Raw genomic sequence first — 24,176 nt, forward strand, 5'->3', positions numbered from 1 at the left:
TACATGACAACTCAACCTCCTCACCATAAGGTGCAACAACCATTTCGGCTTCCTCTTACCTATGGCTTGCATAACCTTCAATGGATGCACAAGTAGTAGTAGCTTACAGTTTATAAATAACTCTTACCTGAAGATTTCTGTTAATGAGGGATTCATCGAGGGTCATTGCCAGCTCCACCGCTCTTTTCTGACTTGAAGGATCTAAATAGTACATCATTTTGGCAGCTACAATAGGAAAAATAAACTTCATCACGCAATGGAAGGCCAAAAGCATACTATAAGCAAATATAAACTAGAGACAGCATGATTAAGAGGCCATACTGAACTCCAAAGTTGTAGTTCAAAATGGAACCACTTGGAGCATTAAGAAGTTCGATACCTGAGCAGTTAGGAGAGTAGTTTTAAATCTACTGTTAAGTGCTAGACAAAGCATTGAAATAACTAGGTCACTTCTATATTGCAGGATATTGCATATTGCATATATTGCAGCATTTTGCAGCATCCTGTGGAATTACAAGCAGTGAAGGTAACAAATCAGACCTGCTGCGACAGACCAGAGTCGCCTCTGGCACCACTGCTTCATGTTTCCTTCACACAGAAACTGGGGCACAGAAGAGTTGTGCACACAGAGCTCGTTATAATACGGTAACAGGACACAACTCTGAGTTCCACAGCAAAGGTGTAGCCAAAGGGACATGATGTCAGAAAAGATGAAAAGAATAAACTCACTGCTTTTTTGTGGCCAGGTCTAGGGTAACTGAGACACAACAGTAACGCTGCCCCACAGTGTGGTTTACATCCCATTTCCCATGTGGTACTGTAATACTATAACGCAATTGCTACTGACAGATAGCTTCTGGTAACTGTTGGGTTACCAGCACTGAGCTCCTTTGTTAGGCATACCAAGAGCTCTGAGTGTTAGCTGTCTTGCTGGGCACTCAGCACCTTTCGCTTGGCAGTCAACCTCTTCAAACATATTTATTAGAAAGCTCTGCAAGTCTGAATAATACTTCACATACTAGACTGTATCTACTTCACAGATGCATTAAATACAGTTACAGTTTTATGATGCATTTTGCATATATCAGAAATGAAAACATGGCAGAGACGTCCAAAAACTTGTAATTTAGCAGCACATGGAAGAAATGAAAGAAACTCAAAAGACAACCTGATGTTGTCACAAACTCAAACAGAGAGGAAAAGCATTCCTGACAGAACAAGAAATTTTTACATCACTGGTGCAAATATTAAGAGGCCACTGCTAGATCAGCAGAGAAAATACAGAAGCTGTGCAGAAAAAGGATAAAGGCAACATACCTGATAACCTATGCGGTAGTGAGTCATAGTTCTTTTTAAGGAAAGCTTCATTGAAGTTCTTTGGATTAGTTGCTCCAAAAAGCCGATTCATTTCTTGGTTTAACACTGTTCTAACCGCATCAGGGAGATCCTTACTTTCAGATACTATTGAATTGGAAAAAAAAGTTACTAGAAGTAATCACGGTAAAATCTGCTCTCCGCTTTTTTTTTTTTTGGGTCATGTTTATGCTATTAGTAGTGGAAGAAAATGAATCTCAAAGGAAGATGCATGAAATAAGAAAAAGGCAAGTAAGTGGGACTGGTTGGAGAAAGCCTAACTGTGACAGTTTTCTGATGCTTAGAAAAAAAACAAGGCTGTTTTACTCCAATACATTTTCCACCTTGCTGATTAAAGTCTATTAAGCCTATCTCAAAGACTGAGATCATAAAAGTCTGTTCTTAAATATATCTAATCTTTAGACATCAAGAGGAAGGGTGACCTCGGGGGCAATGGAAGGGAGAAAAACATTCTAGCAGAAGAGGACATGGTTCTAGGCTTTCTCCTCACACACTCATAGGCTGTGAGCAGAGCCACATTCCTTACTCAGCAGTTTCCATTTTCTGCACTGACTCAACTCTTTTAGGAGGTCACCATACTGCTCATAGCTTTAAAAACACAAACTTACTAATACTTGCTGAAATAATTACTAAATCCAGCTCCAGTCATATTAAGCAAATTTAACCTAAGTCAGCTGTTTAAAAAGCTTTCTAAATTATTATGTATTTGGAATTAATTGTGCTAACAGTATGTATGCTAAAAATCCATGTTTTTGTGTAGTTAGGCATCATCTGGAAACATATACAGATCAAGCCATATATCAAACAGATCCATACCACTGCTGAAGAGATGAATCATACACTCATGAAGCCAAGGATGACTGGAATCAATAGCAAAGGCTCTTTTCACAGACTGAAGCATCAGAAGGAATTTCTCTGGAAAAGAAAACGTTGGTAAATAGTCAAAAATTGTAGCTGAAACTCAGGGCAGTATGTTGCAGGAGTATTTTTGTGTTTGAAATTAGGATGATCAGAACAAAATAGAGGTGAGTACTACATTTTTTCTAACACATGCTTATTTAACAAGTGAATTAAACCTGTTAAACTGGTCAGTAAATTTGAACATACGTAGTTCTTAAAACACGATATTTAACTGATCCCCCAAAAATTCAAAAAACAAGTACTTAAAAACTCATTGGCAATCACACACTGCCACTCTACAGCATGTAGTTCTGCAAACTATTGATACAAACAAATAACTAGGGCAAGTGCAAGTTGGGATAATTGGTTCTCCAGTCTTATGGCTTACACACAGCAAAGAAAACAGATAATCACCAAGTGCTCAAACTTCTGATACATTACAGAACACTCACGGCTATGGCATTTGTCCAATGAAATCTGTCTCTACACAGTCTGATGACTCACATCTCACTGCTTGCTCAAATTCTAATATACAACTTGAAGAACCACAGTTGCTTTTTTTCATTACCTTGCTCACCTACCTTTTCTAAAATAAATCTCGAAGGCAAAGAGATGTGTCTCTATTTTATTCTTCACTAAATTCTTCAAAGGTGTTAAAAATTTAATGGCTTCTTCCAAAGGTGCTTCAACCTATAGATTCCAGGGAGGACACACAACTAAGTTACAAAGCTTAGAACTAAGAACTCTCCAACAACAGAATTAGGAATTTTTGATTGAGTCACATCAGAAAGTTACTCTCATAAGGTAAAGCACAAGAATCTGTTAAATTACAAATTTTGCATCTTTCACTCAGCATTAGTGTCTAAACACAGACTGTCAATTCTAATTGGTTTGTGGTGGTTACAAATCCATTTTCATACAAAGATACATCTTTGCATTCTATGGCACATTAGTAGTAACCACTGCAGCTGAACCTGCATTGTAACGTACGGTATGATTCTCTACGGTATTCTACACACATAGGCCCAAAGTGTTGAAAAATAACTGCTTTATGCTCCTGACAGTCTGTTAAAGTGAGCTGCAGGTGGGTTCCTGACAGCTGCAGGCCATGGCAACATTGCCAGTTAAGATACTAATGGCAAGCGAGAAGTAACTAGATACTGACGACGGCCAGTGGGTCTTCACTAGCATAATGCAGTAAATAGATGGCTTTAGTGCAAATCAATTCTGTACCCGGATTCTTTAGACAGAATTCTTGCATTAAGAGGTTGAGGATAATTAGAACAAGAAATGTCATGTGAACACAAGTTACTCTCTAAGAAGAGGACACAGAATTTAATTGTTGCCTGCCCACAGTGCTTTAGTAACACTGAAGCAATATACTTCATTGCAGTGCGCAAGTAACTGTTGAATACGATGAACACCTTATAGAGATCCTGCTAACCACACACTCCATCAGTTTTCATTAAAAAACTGCATGGCTTATACATGCTGTTAAGCATTCACATAAACAAGTCACAAATCTGCATTTAAAACTGTTTGAAACATAAAATAAATCAGATTTCAAAGCTATGACCTAAATGCCAAAGCTACCTTTCATCCAACAAGGAAGCTGAGGTTCAACTGTTTCAGGAAAACTGTTTGCAAGTGACCAACTATATCAAAAATGGTCTCCCAGCCATGAGAACCAACTGTATTTGAAGCTCTCCAGATCAAGATTCCAATATTAAATTTGCAATATATTTAGGGAAGTTCTGCCAGAGGCATGTATTATACAGTTGCAACTACTCCCTATAATCTATATAGGACAGCCTACGTTTTCCTGGGATATCCCATGATATCCTTCTACTCCAGAGCTCCATTTCATTACATTCCAATCTATTTTGATCTTAATTAGCATCACAATTAGAGTGCTTGTTCTTGCAACTAATGAGCTAAACAACAGGAATGCTGATAACATTCTTAAGCAAATAGTGAAGTTTTTAAAGTCACTTCCTTCTTGGCTATAAAGCCACCCTCACCTTTCAAATATCATCCCCCCCAAGAGCTAGTAATATTTGTTATATGTACAATATGAAGAAATCATATTGTATCCATCAGTACTTGAATACTATATTACCATGAGTAGAAAATATTATTTCTAGTTGGTTTTTCAGTATCTTTCCCCACATTTTTTCAAATGTTTTCCCACTTCTTCCAGGTACAATTTCCATCACAATGATATTCTGGCTCACCTCCCCTTTACCCATTTCTACAGGTCTTAATCCAGATTTCAAAATCCACCTCAGTCTAGTCTACTGCTTTTTCTAAATAGCTTCTTTAGCCTTTTTTTTGCCTTCCACATTCAAAACAAATGCAAATAAGTGCTGCTAAACTATTCAGTGTCTCAAAGTCTCCTCTTCCACACAATGTCTATGCTTAATAAGTAAAAAATTGATATGGGCCATAAAGAGTGCAATGGTAATAATCTTAGATACAGAATAGAAATAATTCCATCTGCTAGCTAGTATAGTCAGCAAGTTGGTGCAATCCACACATGAAGATAATTATTTCACCTATAGCAAGTGTCCATGACTTCAATTGCTGCCTTTCAAAACTAGGCACAAAAGCAGTGATTTAGTTACACTTCTGAAAGTATACCCAACAATCCCTAGAAAATAGCTTTTTTAAAAAATGCTGCTTGTGAAAAGCAGACATATGTAAATGTTATCTGAATGGCTTTCAGACTGTCTGCATGCTCACAGTAACTTTTCTACAAATTTCTACAACCACTTCATATTAACATTAGAAAGCACCTTTGCCAATTTCTCAGGGATAAGTTCTTCTTTCGGTCCTCCAATTTCTTCATCATCATCGTCTTTCTTCTTTTTCTGATTCCTCTGTTGCTTCTCTTTCTCAGCATTCTTCTTCTCCTCCTCCAGCTGTGCTTTCTTCTGTGCTCTTCTCTGCTTATTTCGTAGCTTCTTTAGCTCCTTGTCAGACATATTTGCTGTACACAAACGGCAAAGACAGGCAATGTTGAGGTCTAATGTTGATCTGTTGCCAGATACCATCAACATTTCTTTCAAACCACATCTACTAACCAGTAATGCTGGCACTACATTTGTAGAAGTTTGTTTACTGGAGACATTATTTTACTGTTTACACTACTACTTTGTAATTAATTCCGATGTGAAATCAGGAAAATAAGAATTAGAACAGCATAGCAACCTGAGGGCAGGGCAAAGTAATCACCACATGACTTCACAATGCCAGGAGTAAAAGTGCACACCAGTACACATTGAGTTCTTCCTTAGCCATTACACAACAGAAATGTTACATTTGACGTATTAAATGATCTAACAAGTGTGAAACGGTCATATTTCAGTGTAGATAGTTCCAGTTTTGCTTTTAATGTCCATAGATGTATTAAATTTGATTCATACTCAGATCCTCTCCTTGCTCCAATTAAAGCATAGAGAATTAAATGAAAAAGCATACGAAAGCAGCTACAACAGATTATACTACACTTCTACTCATCTTAATATGAACCTGAAGCCACACAAATGAACTGAGATGGGAAATCTTAAAACTTGACAAAGTCTTCTTTAAGTATTCAACAGCCTCTATTCATACCATTTGAGGTGCCCCAAGCCATAATCACTTAAGTTGCTCCCCAATCAGAAGATGAGCAAAAAAAAAGAAAATTAAGGATTTAAACACTTTTTACATTAATAGCAAGAGACGATTAAGATGTAGGGTGCTAGCTAGTCATACTTTTGCATACTGTTTTTTTTTTTTTTTTTCCCAGCCACTCCAAGCACACTTTCTTCTATCTTCTTCTATCTTCTTTCTTCTCTCTCTTACTTCATGGATGAGCAACCATGAGAATTCAATGTTTTTTCAGCCATTCCATACCACAAATATGTTTTTACTGATGAATTTTAATTGTCACTACAAAAAAAGGCATTATTTTTCATACCTACATAAAAACTTGTTTTAGTTTAGCTTTCAGTAGAACATCTACTTTTACTTCCACTCCAATTACCATTTGAGCTGCGGTAAAAACTTTGTATTTGGTTATTATAAGAAACTTCCTAATGACAACTATGAAGGCCCAGTATTCTTATCGTACATCCACTAACTAGTGAAACTACGTATTTAATAAATCCTTAGGGTTCAATACCTGTATCAGCCTCGTGTTCTTTACTTTCATCTGTTAAGGGATTATCATGAAGTTTCAAATATATCTCTATGGCAATTCGTGCTGCTTTGAAGTAGAACGGATGTTGTCGAAGTACATCTTCTAGTTTTAGCAAGTCCACATAAGACCTAAGAGTAATCTTCCTCATACAGTAAGTGTGGAAGTCAAACTGGTCATCTGTGATTTCTACAAAATGCTAACACAACATAACATTATTTAGCAAGTATTAACAGCAAGATACTAACCTTGACTTTGCATATTACCCCCCTCCAAAAGGAATAATTTAGTAGAAGAATGCTGTTTGACTACTGTTGACCCTTTTTGAAACATGAATTAATAAAACAAAAAAATGAAGTAATGGTGAAAAGAACAGATGGCATCTTAGGTCAGAATCAAAACTCATCCAGTTCGCAACCTCTTAACTGTAGCTACCCTCTGACCATTTGCAGTTTAAAGGACAAAGGTTCCCCCTCTGCTGTACTTAAATCACACTTGAGTTTTCTTCTATGAACTCAGCTAATTTTTTTCAGCTTGTACTTTTGACTTCCATTAAGTACCCTAGCAATGAATTCCACACTTAAATCACATGTGACATGACAAAGTACTTCTTTTTGCTGAGGATCTGCTTCCTCATTGCCACTCAATGTCCCCTTACTTTTGTTTGAGAAAGGGTGAAAAGTCATTCCCCCTTCAACTTCTCCATACATTTGTGATTTCATACAGCTTCATCTTAACTCAGTTGTTGCTGGTCAAACTAAAGATCAAGCAGTGTGCCAAGCTAATTGCACTATCCTCATGCAAAAGTTATTCCATAGCTCGTGTTGTACCGGCACATTTTTAAGGAGTTAAGAATGACCAAATGGGATATTCAAATGTAAGCAGTGCTATAGATTTACATAAAAGAAAAGTACTTGCATAGTCACTTAATTCCCAATAGCGTTAGTCCTTTCAACTGCTGCTCCACACCAGCATGGTAGTTTTTGCAACACTGTCTGTAACACTTCCAGGATTTCTTTCCCAAGCAGCAATAATTCACTTAAGATCTATTACTGTTTACGTCCATGCAAAATAGTCTTCTTGTCCCTCCTCCCCCAACTATTCTGTTGAACATTAAGTTTTCATGGGCCGTTTTATCATTCAGTATTGTGAGATGCTTCTCTAAAGCTTTCTGCAGCCAGTTTTTAATTGCTTTACATCACAAGCCCTTACATTATTAACTCCCTTTCTGTGATCATTTATCAGTACATCAAACAAGGGAAACCCTAAGAATCTCCATGTTAAACTAATTTTCTTGTAAAAACTGCCTTTTTTTGGTCCTGTTCTGTTTTTGCAGTCATGAACCAGCTAATCAAATCAATAAAATCAACTTTCCTTCTTTTTCTGAGACAGCATAGATTCCCTCATGTGAAAGCTGACATCAAAAGCATTTCTGAAATCCAGAACACCTCCTAAAGATTAAAGAGGCAATACTTTTTCTTACAAAAGCTTTGTTGATGTTTTCTGAATACAAAAGATTTAGCTCTTGCTTCTGATCTTTACTACACCTTTCATCAATTAATCTAGTGAATACATCAAACACTGACTTAATTCCTTGGACAACCATCAAAAACATTTTGAAGTCAGCTCCGCATATACAAACCTCTTCTGGTACCCAAATCGCAAAACTAGCCATTTCTTACACAAATTATTTCAAAGGATTTTACACAAATTTCTGCCAAATATTTGTGCAAATAAATTATGGGCCTGACCACTGTTTGGGAATCATTTTTCTGATTCATTCTGAGAATGAATTACTCCTGCCAGCTGATAAGCATCATTGCTGAAATCTCGTTAAGTGTCTGCATTTGCAATGAGGTGTAGCTTCCTGTCCCTCAAAGACAGGTGACATCTTTCATTTACATTAAGGCTGGGCTTGTCAGCTCAGCCATCATTTTTTGGACTTAAAATACAATTATTACTGGTTTCTACCCAAACACCTGTATATTTTTTTTTCAAATGAACACTACCAAAACTAAGCTTATTTTTGTCTGTTTTCTGTTCTTTCCTGGATATTTAAAATACTTAATGTAACCTAATATACAGTTTGTGATGTCAGTTTTAGAAGAAAATGTAATTTTATCAACTTCCCAGCACCCAATGAGAAAAAATCTCTCCAGAACCCATGTGAAGTATACTCATACTGTTCAGAAAGGAAACATATCAGCACAGTAAACTTAAGCTAGTATTTTCCAACCTGGCCAGTTTGACTAGATACATACTCTCTCAATTTCATGGCATTTCTTAAGTGCTTCTCCAAATTTATTCATTGCTTTGTAAGCTTGCGCACATTCTGTCTGAAACCACATGCACTGCATTTCGTTCAAGTTCTCTACTGCCGAGGTTCCTTCCTAAAAGCAAAAACAGTATTACAAAAAAAAAATCTCAATTTGTTAACCAGTTAAAAGTACAAATAAAAGGCCATCAAAATAATGCTCATTTTCAAAATTGTAGTCCTGAAAATTAGAAGTTGCCATGGTTAAAGTTATTCCTTAATTTGGCCCTTTTGTGCACTTCCACCCTGATATAATCTTTTTTGTATCATCTTCATTTATGTGGTCCCACATCTCCACTGAATTTTCTATTTCCTCTACCCAAACAATGCTTTAAGCAATGAACAAGAACTTGCTTTGTTCATTAATCAGGTCTCCAAGCTGATCTTGGAAAACTGTTCTTGTATGTTTCACTTTTTCAAAGACTCAGATACACAATTAATAGCCAGGTAGTCGCCACATTACTGTGAGAGTTCCTCATCCTTAGGATAGCAGAGGCATTTGCTCAGTGTTTTCAATATGGTTTGCAAGTATAACATATTGCAGCATGAAGAGAAGTTACAGAAAAATTTTATCACATGGCAAGACACTGACACCTGCAGGATTTTTTCCCCCCTGTAACTGCCAATCTGTGCCTTCCAGAGACTTCCTGATTGAGCTCAGTATGGAAGTAACTGATAGTGCTTCCTGAGAAGTAATAGATAGGCATTGCTTATGGGATCAGCCCCACAGAGCGGTGGAAAAACAAAGCAGTACTAGTAGCTTTCATCATTTCTAATTCAGAAACAATTAGAGTTGTCTTTCAAATCTGGTATTTGTATATGCTGGTATGGATCTGTAGAACTTATCATATACCTGTCAAGCTTAATGTCAACCTCAGCCATTCACAGAGTTTGTGTGATCATGCAAGAACCAAGCTATTGAAGAATCAGCCAAGAACCAAAGCTGGGAAAGTGACAGATAATAGGCAGATAATATTCAAAAGGAAGGGTAAGAAGAATGCTCCAAATGAGTAAAAAAGGCAGTTTTCAAACCAGGCTGATATGGGTAGCTAGAAACCAGAAAAAAAAAGTCAAAGTTCCATTTTCAGTATGCTTAATTTAGGTCTTAAATTTATTTATTATTTTTATGAATCTTGCACTTGAGCACTAGATGTAAGATCAAAAGGAGTAGATAAAAGATTACAAAGTGCAGCATCATCAAATCATGCTTTTAAAGTTCACTTCTGGGCAACTGGGATGCTTCTTTTTTTGACATCATCTTGAAGCTGCTTAAGGCATTGTGAACGAATTAACCTGGATTCGTAGGAAATTTTGCATCAACAGCTCCACATAAACCTACTGAGCTTTATATGGTTTTTTTCCTTGTTAAATCCCATCCTGTTTTTGCCTGCACACACCCACTCACCATTTCAGAAAAAAAATCTTTACCTTTTCCCTTATTAATACCCCCCGTTCAACCTACATTACTCCAGGTTCTTCTTAGTCTTCAGCAAAGTAAATTGGGACAAGCAAAAATAACTTTACTTTGCAGGAAGGTCCCGAAAGTGCTTTGCCTCCCTCCCATTAACAACACACAAATCATACTGCCAGAATTAAAAGAGCTATCATTTGCCAATTATTCTGGGACGACTGCACTGAACTATTTTGACTTTCAGCTGTGAAAGAACAACAGCAAGAGAACTCAATTAAAAGAAAGTAATCTATGAGACCTCCAAACCTATCAGAATAGGTTACTGTGGGGACAAAAGCTGCATTATACAAATTAATTTCCTGCATCAGTTTTTTTTTTTCCTGCCAACAAATTGGTTGTAAGCAGATGCAGAAAAAGATAGAACACGCACCTTCCCTTTGTCACTATTAAACGTGGCCTTGGGGATGAAAGCTTGCTCACAAAAGGAGGACATCTCAGAATGCCTCTCACCCAGAAGCCATAGCAAATTTATTTAAAAGAGAATTCTGACTAGTCTTAACATATTACTGTTAGAACAACGTGAAAGACAGGCTACTTGATCATCTCTCTCAAGTATCCAACAGAATCAATATTAAACTCAAAGAACTCTCAAAAAAAAAAAGAAAACAGTTCTCTTTTGAAATGGCATCCTGTATTTCCCCTACGTGGCAAAAGAAATCAAATCCAGGTTTTAATGTTGCATTTTCACTTAACGCTATGGAATCAAGCTTAGTAATTCAAACCATGAAACCAACTACCATTAGTAAAAGCAAGCAACCATTTTTGCTCTGAAACAGAACTTAAGGATTGTAATAAAGGTGAGTGGAAATTTAAAAATTATTCCATAAGGGATTAGGCCCACATTATTCAGAAGAGCTGTAGTTAAATGTAACCAACCCGTGTAAACTTAGAACACATTTCTTCTGCTTCTTTAATGAAGTTTGCTTTCAACATGTATTTCGCACATTTGGAGTTGATAAATCTGTCTGCTGTGTCCAAAGCCTGAGCCTCATCCATCCACCTTGCAGCTTCTTTAATATTGCCAGCATGCTTAAACAAATAGAAAAGCAAATTAGACTCAGGAAGTATGAAACATGTACAGTAGATCAACTCTGTTTAATATAACTAGTTAATTTTCTAGACTTATTTTTATAAATAGCTTTTCTCATGAAAGTAACAGATCTTTAAAGAAAAAAAGCAGAGTAACTACTTCCCATCATTATGGAGTTGCAGGTCTTTTGGCACTAGAAGTTTTTCCTGAAAATACCTAAAACTACTTCGGTTAATCCCATTCTAATAGAATACCATATTGTAGTTGAGAAATTGCTTTTAAATAGTTAAGAAAAGAAGGGTCTGAATGTAATATGAGGTGGATGACATTTAAAACATCAACTAAATTGATCAGGGTGGTGTTTAATATGAAAGTAATTGTAAATTGATAACCTACATCTTGCGGTACACTTGTCCTTTATGGACTTCAAAAATCTTCACAAGGGTTTATTCATGCACACTAAAAAAATCAAACTAGATAATCAATACCCTTCTTTTGGAGCACACTAAAATTCACTACAACATTTCCCGTGGATTCTTCACGTCTTTAAAACAAGCTTAGCACTTCACTGTTCCATCAAAAACATTAAAGTGTAAGCAAGCCTAAAAGTCTTTCAGCATGCCAAAAGAATATCCTCTGATCATTAGGAGTGAGACAAACTTACCTTGTAGATTTTTGCCTTCACAAGGAACAGTTCTATCAAAGTGGGAGTACTTTCTATAGCAGCATTTATATATTCTAGAGCCAGGGATGGCTGTCCAATTTTATCATAATGTTGAGCCAAATAATACTGGACCCAGAGTAAAGTGGTTGGCGGTTCTTCTTTACCATCATCTACAGTAAGAAAATCAGAGGGAGATTTTTTGGTTCAGCTTATTAAAATAACATGACAAAAACGAACAAACAAAAAAAGAACCATACATATAGCCACTGAAGTTAATTCTGCCTCTGTATCAGACTGCCACATCAGACCTGGGAGTATTGCTGAACTCCTGGGTCCAGGTAAGTAACTTCTAAGTCTTTGTTTTGACAAGACTTAAGCACATTTTCTTCCCTTCTCACACCACGGTTTTAAGAGAAAAGAAACATGAGCTGGTAAGTCAGAAGATGGTTCATTTTGATCCAACTAGCCCCTTAGCCAGGGCAGCCCGAAGTGCCGAACTGCAGCACACGGAGTTCTCACTGAATACCATTTTAGGTGAAGGATCTAGCAAGCAGTTCTGCTGAACACCACTGTTGCACACTAACATTGTGAAACATTTCAGTACATTCAGCATTTACACTTTTTCAGTCCACAGACTTGAGTGTTTTCAAACAAAAATGTCTTCCATACCACAGCTTTAAAAAGATTTTCTGTCTCTACCTTTGAGAGATTTATTGTCACTATTCATCTAAGTGCATCCAACAAAACAGTGCCATGAACAAGTCAGTTTTCAAAGCCAGAGAAAGCTTGAAACCCACAGTACTATCGATGCCTTAAAGATAAGTTTGCTGCTTAATTTTGAATATGAAGCAAAGGCACCTTGCAGGGTGGGGGGAAGGGCATGGAGGTTCCGGTTGTGCCAGAAGATTCCGGTTCTTCAGTTTACTTATAACTAAAAATGCAATTATATGCATTTGTTCATTTTAAGGCAGAAGAATGTTGTTAATTTGAACAAAATTTAATATCAAAGCAAATACTTAATTGAAATTATAGCAAGCTATCTACTCAAACAGAAAAACTTAACAAGCAACTTCATAAGGAAGAATCACATTATTTCTGCAAAGCAGGGAAATAACCGGTTACAACTTCAGTAAAAAGTTTTTAATAATAACGATTATTCCATGAAATTTTAAATGGGGATATGGTTTAGTGGGAGGGGATATTTTGATAATTTGATATCCTTAGGGATATGGTTTAGTGGAGGACTTGTTAGTGTTAGGTCAGAGGTTGGACTCGGTGATCTTGGAGGTCTCTTCCAACCTAGACTATTCTGTGATTCTGTGATGTATGTTGTTATTTGTACTATCCTAATTATTACATCATCATAATCCACCTACCAAAACTTCAAAATGATCTTTTGTTATTTTATGCAGATTTTTCTTGGAGACTTTCCATTACAATGTGATTAAGCTAATAACTAACGAAACATCATAAAACTGCTACAAAAGAAACCGTGAATGTTGGATTCAATACATGTAGAACCTTAGCTCACAACATAAACAGTAGTCAGCTCTAATGTGGACAAGGTAGTGTTTGGTTTTTTAAACTCTCAAAGACCAAGGAAACGAACAAGAAAACCACACAAGGCAGACAAAACACCTCACCACAAGCTCCAAACAAATAAACAAAAAAACTGTAGATTGTCCTACTAAATCAGTATAAAACATCAAATAAATATCAACTCATTTTTAACAATGCTACTAAACATTACAACATAGCTTTCAAATGTCTATTTCCTGTACACTGATCAACTCAAGCCTTGAAAATAAAACACCTGAACTCAAAACTGGAAGACATGATAAATGGATACATGTGTACAGACTTAAAATTTAACAGCTGAAATCCCTTCTAAAGATGGCTGTAGTTTGGTTCTGTTTTGGGAACAGGAATAAAAACATGATTCCAATTTTGTCACCCTCCGCTGACTCCCTGCCTTTGAATGGTCCTACAGTGCTTATAGCAGGCACCACTTCCATGAAGTAAGACAGTTTAGCACTCACCATTTGGGTTAAATAACCTGCAGCTTCTTAGGGAGGTTTCGTAACCTACCACAAGCTCTTCTATGATTGCCACCTACAAATGCAAGACAAGACAAAAAAAACTGTAAGCAAGATGTTATTTCATCTCAGTTTGAGCTACTTTGTGTTCCCCAGACTAGTTATTCTTGGTAAGAAAATTTTGCAATAACCTAAATTGCAACACATATGGGAATGTATTCAGTCTCTCTCCCCCCTCTCCCCCACTTTTAATTAGTAAATCTTAGGGGTATGTTTTTTTTCAGTGCAGCTTTTAATTAGTAAATCTTAGTTTTCTACATTTGCAAACTAGGCACAAGGCTATATATGCTTCTGCTTGATTTTTCTAGAAATATTAGAACTGAATCAACAGTGCAGACATAGTGAGCACTAAAGAAAAAAAGCTTATCTCTTTAGTGTATAACAAATACTATCATGCTGTAATAGATCAAAATGATAATGTAAAAAGTTGTATAAAAGAATCCTACCTTCTCCTTGTCTTTATATAATGACCTCAAAGTATTGAAGACCGGTGGGCAACCTTTGCTGAAATTCATCCTTAGAAACTTGTCCAGACATTCCTTAAACTTTTCACCTTGAGAGGAAAAAGACCTGTTGATTTTGTTTTACCACACATTACTTACTAATTGTAGGCTGTTTTTGCTGATAAAACACTAGCATCTAAGAAACACAATTGCTGATCATTACCTGCTCAAAGACGCACTTACCTGACAAGAAGTTTAACGGTAATCTTCTTGGAACTAGTCCTCTTGGGTATTTCGTCCATGCCTCTTCATAAATCTTTAGCCTCTCCATCATATTTGCTGGAACAAAATTTTACAGTTTACTTTTTTGTCACGATGGGAAAGCAGGGAAAAGAGATGAGGGAAATAACTATACCTGGTTAAGAAGCATCAAAATATAAGTACTAATGAGCATATACTTCCTAGAGAACATTAATTTCCACTTGCAGTGGAAATGATTTCAGATGTTCAGTATCCCTAAATTCGTCTTCCAACAGTGATTATAATTGCATCCATCTCATCTTAAAAATAATTCTTGTCTTAACACTGTGCTAAAATAGTGAACAAAGAAAACCCTTCAGAAGAATCAAGTCTGTTTTTCCAAAACCTGTATTACCTGTAACATAATATTAAGATAGAGTAGAAGAAAAAGTCTGAATTAGGACTATTCTATAAGAAATCATTTTCATCTTTCAATAATGCACACTGAGATGACTGATTTTGTTTTGTTTCAGTTTTAAATATAAGGTAACAATAACACAAGAATACTTACAGCTTTCCTTAAAATTACAACAATATATACACCCTGACAAAAACGCAAAATTTAATTGAACATGTCTTTAAATAATGCAATACCAATCTTCAACACATATATGAGTAAGTGCCAAATGTGCAGAAACAGCTTGCTTACTACAATATATAAAATCATTACCTGGTTTAAGTGCCTTTTCTAGGCCTTTGTAGTAGGCCCAGTTTTCAGGATTTCTTTCTTGCAGTCCTTTGTAGACATCAACTGCTTCTTCAAGTCTGCCAAGTTGAAGCAGGAGTTCTCCTGTGTGAAATTTAAGAAATTTTAATTAAGGTAACAGGAGAATGAAGCAGTATAGTATTAATTACTCTATAGTAAAAGATTAGATAATCCTTGACTCCATGTAGATTCTAACTTCTTAGGAAAAAATGATCAAAGTGGCACCACGAACTAGCTGACAGATACTTTTACTTTGACAACAGGTGCAGTTAAAGTAAGATCCCACAACTCAGCTAATAACTCTTGAAACTTACTTGAAAAATTAATGTTAAAAGCAAGATGCATGTGTTTTTTCTCACTCACAGAAGTGACTGGTTACTTTAAGCGCAGTTTTTAACTACAGAAGGCAATTAAAAGCAGTACACAGTATTTCATGTGTATAGCGTCTTGAAAACCAAACTATAATTGCAGAGCTGCAAATAAAAGAATGGTTCTTCAGTCTGATATTTCATAAAACTAACTTCAGCGTTTTAAAATCAAGACATTGATCTGATTAATGAATTCTCAAGATTCTACAAGCAAGTTTCCTTCTAATGATAACTCATTAAAAGATACAATGGCTAAAACTAAAGTTTAGATCTAACTGTACGAAGCATCTTTGCTGATGCTGGAGTTGGAACAAAATTCCAGTTTCCTATCTCACAGGAGAAAATTATATTTTACAATGTTTTGATATTTGTAAATGTGACGCACTACAAGATTATACACAAGAGGTGAAACAGTGTCATTCCAGATTAAGGTTAAGATTTTCTTAACCTGTTTCAAGAGCAAAATGCAAAAGTCAGCGTTAACTCTTCTCTATGCCATACAACCAACATGTAATTTTATCAAAAGATGCCTCTTCCCACAGATAGGGCTGGGGGACTACCTGCAGTATCTAAGCACAAGGAAAACATCAATAGTTCACTCACCAAGAATGACAGAATCTGGAAAATAAACTTAAATTATTCCTCTTTGGTGGAAGTTACCATTTTTCACCATGCTGGCAAGCACCATTACTATTTTCAGGGTTTCTCAGCTGTATTCCATTCACAATGGCTTTTGCACATACACTTGAAATTTACAGACAGCACTCATTTGTTTGTTTTCTGTGGTATGTGACTGCAGCTAAGTTAAAACCAGCAACACAACAGTAGTACCCTACTGAAATTCACAGACTGCAAAGAGCATTTCCATTCTTTTTTTTTCCCCAGTAGTTCACTAGAAATTTATATATATATATATATATATATATATATATATTTGGGGGGTGGGGCTATTTGAAAATCACATTTCAGACCTTCAGCAAAAACTTGAGAACACCATGTGCCAAAGGTCTTTCAAATAATTTGTGAAAGCAACTCCCATCCCCCCAATCCAAAAGCCCATGCTATGTCTGTAAAATAGTTTGCAGTAGAGTAATCCCAACACCTGTTTACAATCACATACAAACCAAGTAACCCATTCAGCAGAGAGCTGCCTGCAGTCACTTTCTTTGAGGAAATACCACACAATTTCTATAATAGTGTCACTAGTCCATTCCTAGTTTGTTTGCACAACAGTGAGATTGTCCAGCAGGAACAGGGAGCGGGCTACTATATCTACATGAATATTAGAGTAAAAATCTCTTGCTTCAAGCAATCACCCAAATAAATTCCAGTGTGGGCTATGAACAGACAGCAGCTTTGATAAGCTGGCAGTTTTACATAAGCAGTGAGAGGAGTACTGTGCAGCATCACGCAGAAGAGGAACAAGGCATACTTTAAGTAAGTGTACCTGTTAACAGAGCTGTAAGAACAAACTTCTATCATACTGCAATTTCAGCAATGGAATGTAATACAGAGTATTATATTGTTCTGTTGTTACATGCTAGCATTATTGTAATGCAATAGCAGAATATTATATTGGGTTGCCCACCCAAAGGGTCTATTTCCATATGCTTTAAGAGTGACCGAGTATAATTAAAAGCCTTCTACTTTGCCAAAGATTATTCTGCCCTTACAGCAAGTGGTCTCTGTCAGGACCGGTATCAAATCCTAGGATGGCACAGGCCTGGCTACACTAGCCAAAGAGAATTTCAGAACAATTCAGAATCACCTGTCAGAAAACACTCATCAGCTCAGAAGTTTCAGAACAGCACGTCTGTACTCTGCTGATGACTTACCTACCTGGGAGAGGCATATGATAGGCACAGCACTGAATTTAAACAGTTCTTTAATTTGTTTTTAAATTAAAGTTGCAAAAGATGGAAAAAGCTGACAGCATAAGCACTCCATTTTATAACCATGCATTTAGGTGTATCTTTGAAAAGTAATTACCTTTAGTTTCTTCAACAGCCAGTTTATCACAGATCTGCTTTTCATAGGTACAAAGATGCTCCAGAGCTTCTTTGTTTAGTCCTGCCTCACGGAGGACTTGATTTTGATACAGCAGCAGTTCACTGTACTCATAGTCCACTTTATCAGGTGATGTCTACACAGGACAAGAGACATTAGAAAGCTCAGGCTTCTAGAATGCATTTGGGATTTAATTTATTTGACTAACACTGCATAAAGTTTGCATATTATGACAGGAAATGTTGCATTTTTATCTTAGGAAGCAATCCACACAAGAATTCCACGTTCTCCACTTACCTGCTGCGTCTTCCTAAATTCCTCTAAAATTTTTGCTGCCATTTCATAGTCTTCCAACAGATGGTAAGCAATAGCATAGCCAATCCACGATGCTCGCTGTGCAGGTCGGAGCTGAAGCAACTGGTATCTTGTTTCCTGCAAAAAAATAGCTATTATTTTTTCTGACGTTATTCTGATGCTCTACAGAATTCATTACGCAATACTCTGTCTTCAGTGTTCTGATATTTAAGGAATGTCATTAAAAAATATTTTTCTATATGTAAAGATTATTTTTGAACCAAAATAAACAAACTTTGAAACACTACAATGACAAATTTAAAATCTGTATTTTTACATCATTTCTAATTGGAAAGACTCAAGAGTCAGACTAACTTTGCTAAGGTATTACATACACACTTTTCCTGTCTTACTGCTTATGAACAGAATTAAATATGCTTTTGTTTGAGCTGCAGGAATATTTATTATATACTGATGTTTCCAATTCACCTTGGAAGTATATATATATATATATATATTAAATCATTAGAAATGTCGTTATGCAAAATAGGTCATGCAAGCACATCCCTATTCTTTGGCCAGAAAATAATTACAGCTGGAAGGTGCAACAGATTTGCTTGGAATTATTTTGAGAGAAAAGCCAGGACTTGTTTTGTTACAGACTTTTGGAAGATACCTTTAAGTACTTTAAAATTAAGAGAAAAGGTTACTACTTACTAAACAGAATAAACAGTCAAAAGCACGGATCAAAACAGAACTAAAAATAGTAACACACAGCAGTTTCATTAGACTGCAGGAAGATCCTTTAAAATATTTTAAAATCAGAGAGGGTAGAAACTAAAATAAGAACAAACAGCAAAAAGAAAACAACCTTTAAACAACAAAAATACCCCCTCCCCCAACTGTATTCCAGTTCTTCATGCTCTTTATAAACTTGTACATGACCATTCATAGATCACTGGCTTATAAACATGTTAACATTTAATCCTTAATGCATTCCATAAACATGTTACTTGCATGCTTAATAATTATGTATTTGTCATTACATTTATCCAGATGCCTTTTCAAAGATAAAATATATTTACAAATGAATTTTTGGCACCTATGCTAAGTTTTGGCTGCCTTGTCTCAGTGAGAGAGAAGTCAAATTTCTAAATTACTGAAAAGATTGAAACCTGATATAAAATATTATCCTAAGTCTCTTGGGTAAACGTCTGAAGTTTAACAGATTATTGCAGAGAAAAGGGATACCTTATTACACTTGTATGCTTTTAAGCTTATGTTGACAAGCTTCCAGACACAAAGCCTTAAAGCTTTTTTCAACTCACTGTTTGAATTCTAAATACTTAGGATGTCATATGTCCCTGCATGGCACAGTAAGAAAGAAAAAAAAAATCTCCTCTAATTGTTCAGACTAATCTTAGGTGAGCAACACAGTGGTTATCACAAATGTAAGAGGAGAAGTCTTGAGAATCAATCAAGACTTATGAAATAAAGGAATATAAGATAGACACATGGTCAGCAACTATTACTTAGCCTGAACCACACTGAAACAACTCCACAATATGCATACTGAACAGAAGCGGTTACTCCTCAAAAAACAAAGCTACTGGCAAGCTAGACATCTGCTTGCAATTCAAGGCATCAAAAAAGCTAACTACATTAGGAGTAGCATTTGTAGAGAAGAGGATAGAAAGTGTGTTCTTCACAGAAGCACCACAGACATGACACCACCACTTCATAGTAGTTGCTTAGCATTGAACATCTCACTTGGCAAATACAGACAACTGATGCAAGGCAGCCAATAACTGGGCACTGCAGTAGCCAGCAGAAAAAGAGAGGCTTTCTAAGTTACCAAGCTGTGTTCAGAATTAATCCAAAATAGATAGGAAAAAACAAGGTACTAATGTAAACATTGAGTACTAAATCTATACAGAAGAGGAATATTCAAGAGTTTCAATAAAGAATCTTATAGCTGACAGGAAGTGTAAGGAAATGCATGGCCCCTGAGGAAGCTGCGTACTAATGCCCAGGTTAGATAGGAAGCAAAATACAGCGTTTCATACTTCTTGCTTAGTATTGTCAACCACTACTGAGAGAAAACTAGTGGCCACTGATCTAGAAGAAGAGGCCACTAAAGTGATATGCTAAAAAGTGATGAAAAAATTGAAACTCCTTTGCCTGAAAAACACTATTCTTCAGGACATGCAGGAATCCCTCAAAGTAAATAACAAAAAGATCGTGGATTGTCTACAGCTGGATTATGCAGCATTAGAAAAAGTCTAGCAAACAATTCCACGGTGAGATAAAAGAATAGTATAATATCTGACTTTTTCCGCATATATCACAGAAATTGCTCAGTAGTATGTCTGCTTTTACTTTCATGAAGTATCGAGCACACAGTTTTAATGGGGGATTACACAGTCTAACTCTGTATACTTCTTAAAAGCGCCGTGAAACAATTCGCAGACTTTGCCATAATTCCGTAGAAGTTGATAATGTATGTACTATGTATGCTTACCCTGTAACCTTCAAGATCCCTCATTTGAATTTGTAGCAGAGAAAGATCTCTCAAGATTTGAAGATTGTCTTTGTCCCATTTCAGTGCATTTCTATAGCATTTGATAGCTTCATCATACTTCTTGTCTGACCTCTGAAGAAGGCCATAGACATGCCAACCTGGAAAACTCTGTTAAGGATTCTACTGAACTTGAGCAGGGAGAGAACATATGTAACACAGCAGTGACAGAACAGTTGGTAAAATGTTCTAAAGCTGTTTTATGTCATCACAATCATTACATTTTTTTCCTCAGCTATATGAAGAAACTGCCTGCAAACTAAAAATATAAAACAGTTCACCAGTTACATGGATATGCTGTAAACTCTACTTTTCATGTACTGGATGAGGAAATTGTAGTAGGATCTCTGAAAAAGACTGTCAAGCTTAAATACATTTTTGAATAAGGGCTTAAATTAGACAACTGTAGTGCTTGCATTTCTAACATTCTAAGTATATGACAACGTATCAATGTAATGGCAACTACTGCTTTTAGAGCAAACTATGTGCTTAGAAGCCTAATTTGGCCCACCACAAGTTTAAAGTTGCAGCTTAATGATAAAAACAAATATATACAATGCAAGCTAGAATAACATGAGTTAACTGTGACTGCAAGGACATCTGCAAATAATTTGCTCGCTAGACAGCTTAAACAAAATGCTGTTATATATCAGACAAAATTTTCAATTCTGAAATTCCAATTTGAAGCATACCAGCTCTTGTTGCTACTCTATAAATCAAGTAGTTAAGAGGAAAAAAAAACTCTTTCCCACTCGTAAGTGGAAGCTCTATTTTGAAAAGGATACATACATGACTCTTCAAGTCATTCCTTAGGCCTCTACGCACCAGTTCATATGCTTCCTCTTTCTTCCCTAGACAGTTTAATGTTAGTCCTTTCATTGCCAAGGTTTCTAAAAAAAACACAAAGATTAAGTAAATATCAGGTATTCATTTTTATAAGTTTTAAGCTTAAAATATCAACTTTCAATATAGTATACATTCAAATTTTGACACCATTATCAACATCGAGATTTCACATTTTTTTCACGTGGAAAACCAAACTAACGGATTATTTTCACTTAAGTATGTCATACATGACAGTAATTTTTTGCAGTATTTCTACCAAAAGTGAAGGCATTAAAAACTTTTTGCTCTACAAATATTTTGAGAAGGGAATCTTTTAATGTGACCACTCAAGCATCTATTCACAACACTTTGAGACTTCTACACATCCATCTGGGCCAACCTAGTTCACAAAGAAAGTTTTTGGATAATGGAAAGAAAGTTCAACTCAGGTAGGAAAAACAGACTGAAAATACAGTAAGGGGCAAACATTGTTCTCCTTCTCTTCCAAAAAGACTATTCCTTCAGAAAAACTAACAAGACCACAAAGCTGACTGAACAATATATATCTACCTCTGCCTTTTGTCTTGCACTTCTTCCTGATCATGAATAATAATTTCCCCCGAAAAAGTGATTTAAACAATATATATTTCAGAAACTTGCACCATGTTATAATGACTGCCAGCATAAAGAACGGCAGGCTATGACTACTGGTACGATCAATCTTTAAACTACAAATCTTAACAGAAAGACTGCTTTTGTCATGGTGCAGGTTTTTGGACGCTCTTACTCCTGTAAGAAAACCTGTTTTAAGGGCAAATGGTTAGCTATAAAATGGTAGATATATTTACAAAGCTTATAAATTATTACTATATCTTAAAGTATGTGCGGGAGGGAAGTGAGGACATACCAGTTGAAAACTTACCTCCATGTTCTGCAAACTTCGGGTTAGAAAGGATCTGTTTACAAAACTTCAACCCATTTCTATACTGCTTATGTTCGTAACACCGCTGTTGAAGAAGAACAGAGTATGGTTATTCAAAATACTCAGAGTGAAAGTATTTCCTCCTGAAATTAAGCATCAGTGAAAATGTATTAATCAGAAAAGGTACTAATATTTTAATAAGCCCCATTTACCTTCTTGTAATTAAAAACTTTTGATCACCAGAGAAAGTGCGTCCATGAGAACACACATTTAAATGGATATCTATTTATTTTATTTATATTTTAATATAGCAATTTATCTGATATCACAGGAAATGTTAAGTGCCTAGAGGGATTCAGCTTTCCTTTAACATATGAGCAATCCTTATTAAATAATCTATCTTGGTAAGCATTCATCTCACTGTAGCTCAACCATCTTTCACAGAAAGACAACAGGCATCTCCTATAACCATACAGGATGGAGAAAAAAAAAAAGTCATTGGATCTTGGCTTAAACCATTTCTGAAAGCAACCTCTCATATCAGTTTGAACACCACACAGATCCCATATACATCCAAACTTTCAAAATTGGTATACACTAACATTATCCTGCTGTACTGGAAACTGTAACATAGAAAACGGAAATTCAAGTGATAAATCTATTATGCAAGCCCCAGAGATGACGCATGACTATGGTATATGCTTTGGCATCTCAGACCTTGAATGTGGTCGTGTGTTTAGAAGACCCCAAGTGCCAGTCACCCATTCTTTTACAAGTCTGCAAGTGCTCATCACAGAACACCTGCTGACAAGGAGCAGTAACTCAAGCACTTGAATCACGTGAACTAAGCCCGGGTTAGAGATGGTGCCTCACAATCAGGGTGTGTATACTAAAGCAGCACAGAACAGTATTTAGTTACACTCCCATTTACAGGGGAAGCGCTTAGAACAAGCAAGAATCTGTCAATAATCAGAAGAGTTAGCATGCAGTTACCAGTGCAGAAACAATTCTCTGCATGGTAGTACACAAGTCTTGCAGTGCCAGTGCTTGGACTTACCACACAAGCCAAAGTGAATATGCATATAACAGGTCTATAAAACTTGTAATTAATCACTTTTGCTGTAAGTTTTCAAGACAAAAGGAATCCCTATGTGAGAGCTATAATTAGAAGTTCAGGGTCAGCAAGCTTTACAGTTATTCCACCACCTTCTGAACAAAAAATAGCATCTGAAGAATTTCTGAAACAGAATTTTGTTCAGACCAAGAACTGTTTTGATGTTTTCCACTAGATATTCCACAACATTTCATTACACTTGCTGCCATTCTGGAACTGATTTGGTAACTCCTACCTCATGCTGTTTAAATTTCTTAAGAGTGAAGGAATGGTGAGCGAGTGAGAAGCATGCGCGCTGATTTTGTGACAATCACTCTGGCAGTACCTCCTGAACGAAGGCACCCAGGCCTGCCAAACTGAACAACCTGCTGAAAAACCTGCTGGAGCCAGAACTGCTACTGTTCAGTCTGTATTTCGCTCCAGAATTGCACCACTGTATTTCATTATTCCCATCCAGAATTATATTTCACTTCTAACCTGAAAAATATTTCACAGTAATTAGGGAGCAAGTAATACAATGTCAGCATACATTTAATAGCATGCTTCACAGCAGTTTTTTATTATTGCCTTTGGTTGCCAAGAATGGAATT

At 36.2% G+C, this 24,176-nt stretch overlaps 1 protein-coding gene across 1 annotated transcript in view; it reads right to left on the minus strand.

Annotated features, from left to right (window-relative positions):
* Positions 1-24,176, minus strand: part of NAA15 (N-alpha-acetyltransferase 15, NatA auxiliary subunit) — a 44,423-nt gene that overhangs the window by 7,469 nt on the left and 12,778 nt on the right. The window contains exons 2-19 of the mRNA XM_035326312.1: positions 22,473-22,557; positions 21,511-21,615; positions 20,669-20,826; positions 18,151-18,285; positions 17,836-17,989; positions 15,443-15,562; positions 14,716-14,811; positions 14,476-14,582; positions 13,973-14,045; positions 11,934-12,103; positions 11,116-11,268; positions 8,716-8,844; positions 6,440-6,653; positions 5,070-5,263; positions 2,856-2,964; positions 2,191-2,289; positions 1,318-1,461; positions 128-225 (exon numbers count right to left, since the gene is read on the minus strand). Of these exons, the coding sequence (XP_035182203.1) occupies positions 128-225; positions 1,318-1,461; positions 2,191-2,289; positions 2,856-2,964; positions 5,070-5,263; positions 6,440-6,653; positions 8,716-8,844; positions 11,116-11,268; positions 11,934-12,103; positions 13,973-14,045; positions 14,476-14,582; positions 14,716-14,811; positions 15,443-15,562; positions 17,836-17,989; positions 18,151-18,285; positions 20,669-20,826; positions 21,511-21,615; positions 22,473-22,557 (2,343 nt within the window). The remainder of the gene's footprint in view (positions 1-127; positions 226-1,317; positions 1,462-2,190; positions 2,290-2,855; positions 2,965-5,069; positions 5,264-6,439; positions 6,654-8,715; positions 8,845-11,115; positions 11,269-11,933; positions 12,104-13,972; positions 14,046-14,475; positions 14,583-14,715; positions 14,812-15,442; positions 15,563-17,835; positions 17,990-18,150; positions 18,286-20,668; positions 20,827-21,510; positions 21,616-22,472; positions 22,558-24,176) is intronic.

The sequence above is a fragment of the Oxyura jamaicensis genome, chromosome 4 (assembly GCF_011077185.1).
Source record: "Oxyura jamaicensis isolate SHBP4307 breed ruddy duck chromosome 4, BPBGC_Ojam_1.0, whole genome shotgun sequence".
Taxonomy (NCBI): domain Eukaryota; kingdom Metazoa; phylum Chordata; class Aves; order Anseriformes; family Anatidae; genus Oxyura; species Oxyura jamaicensis.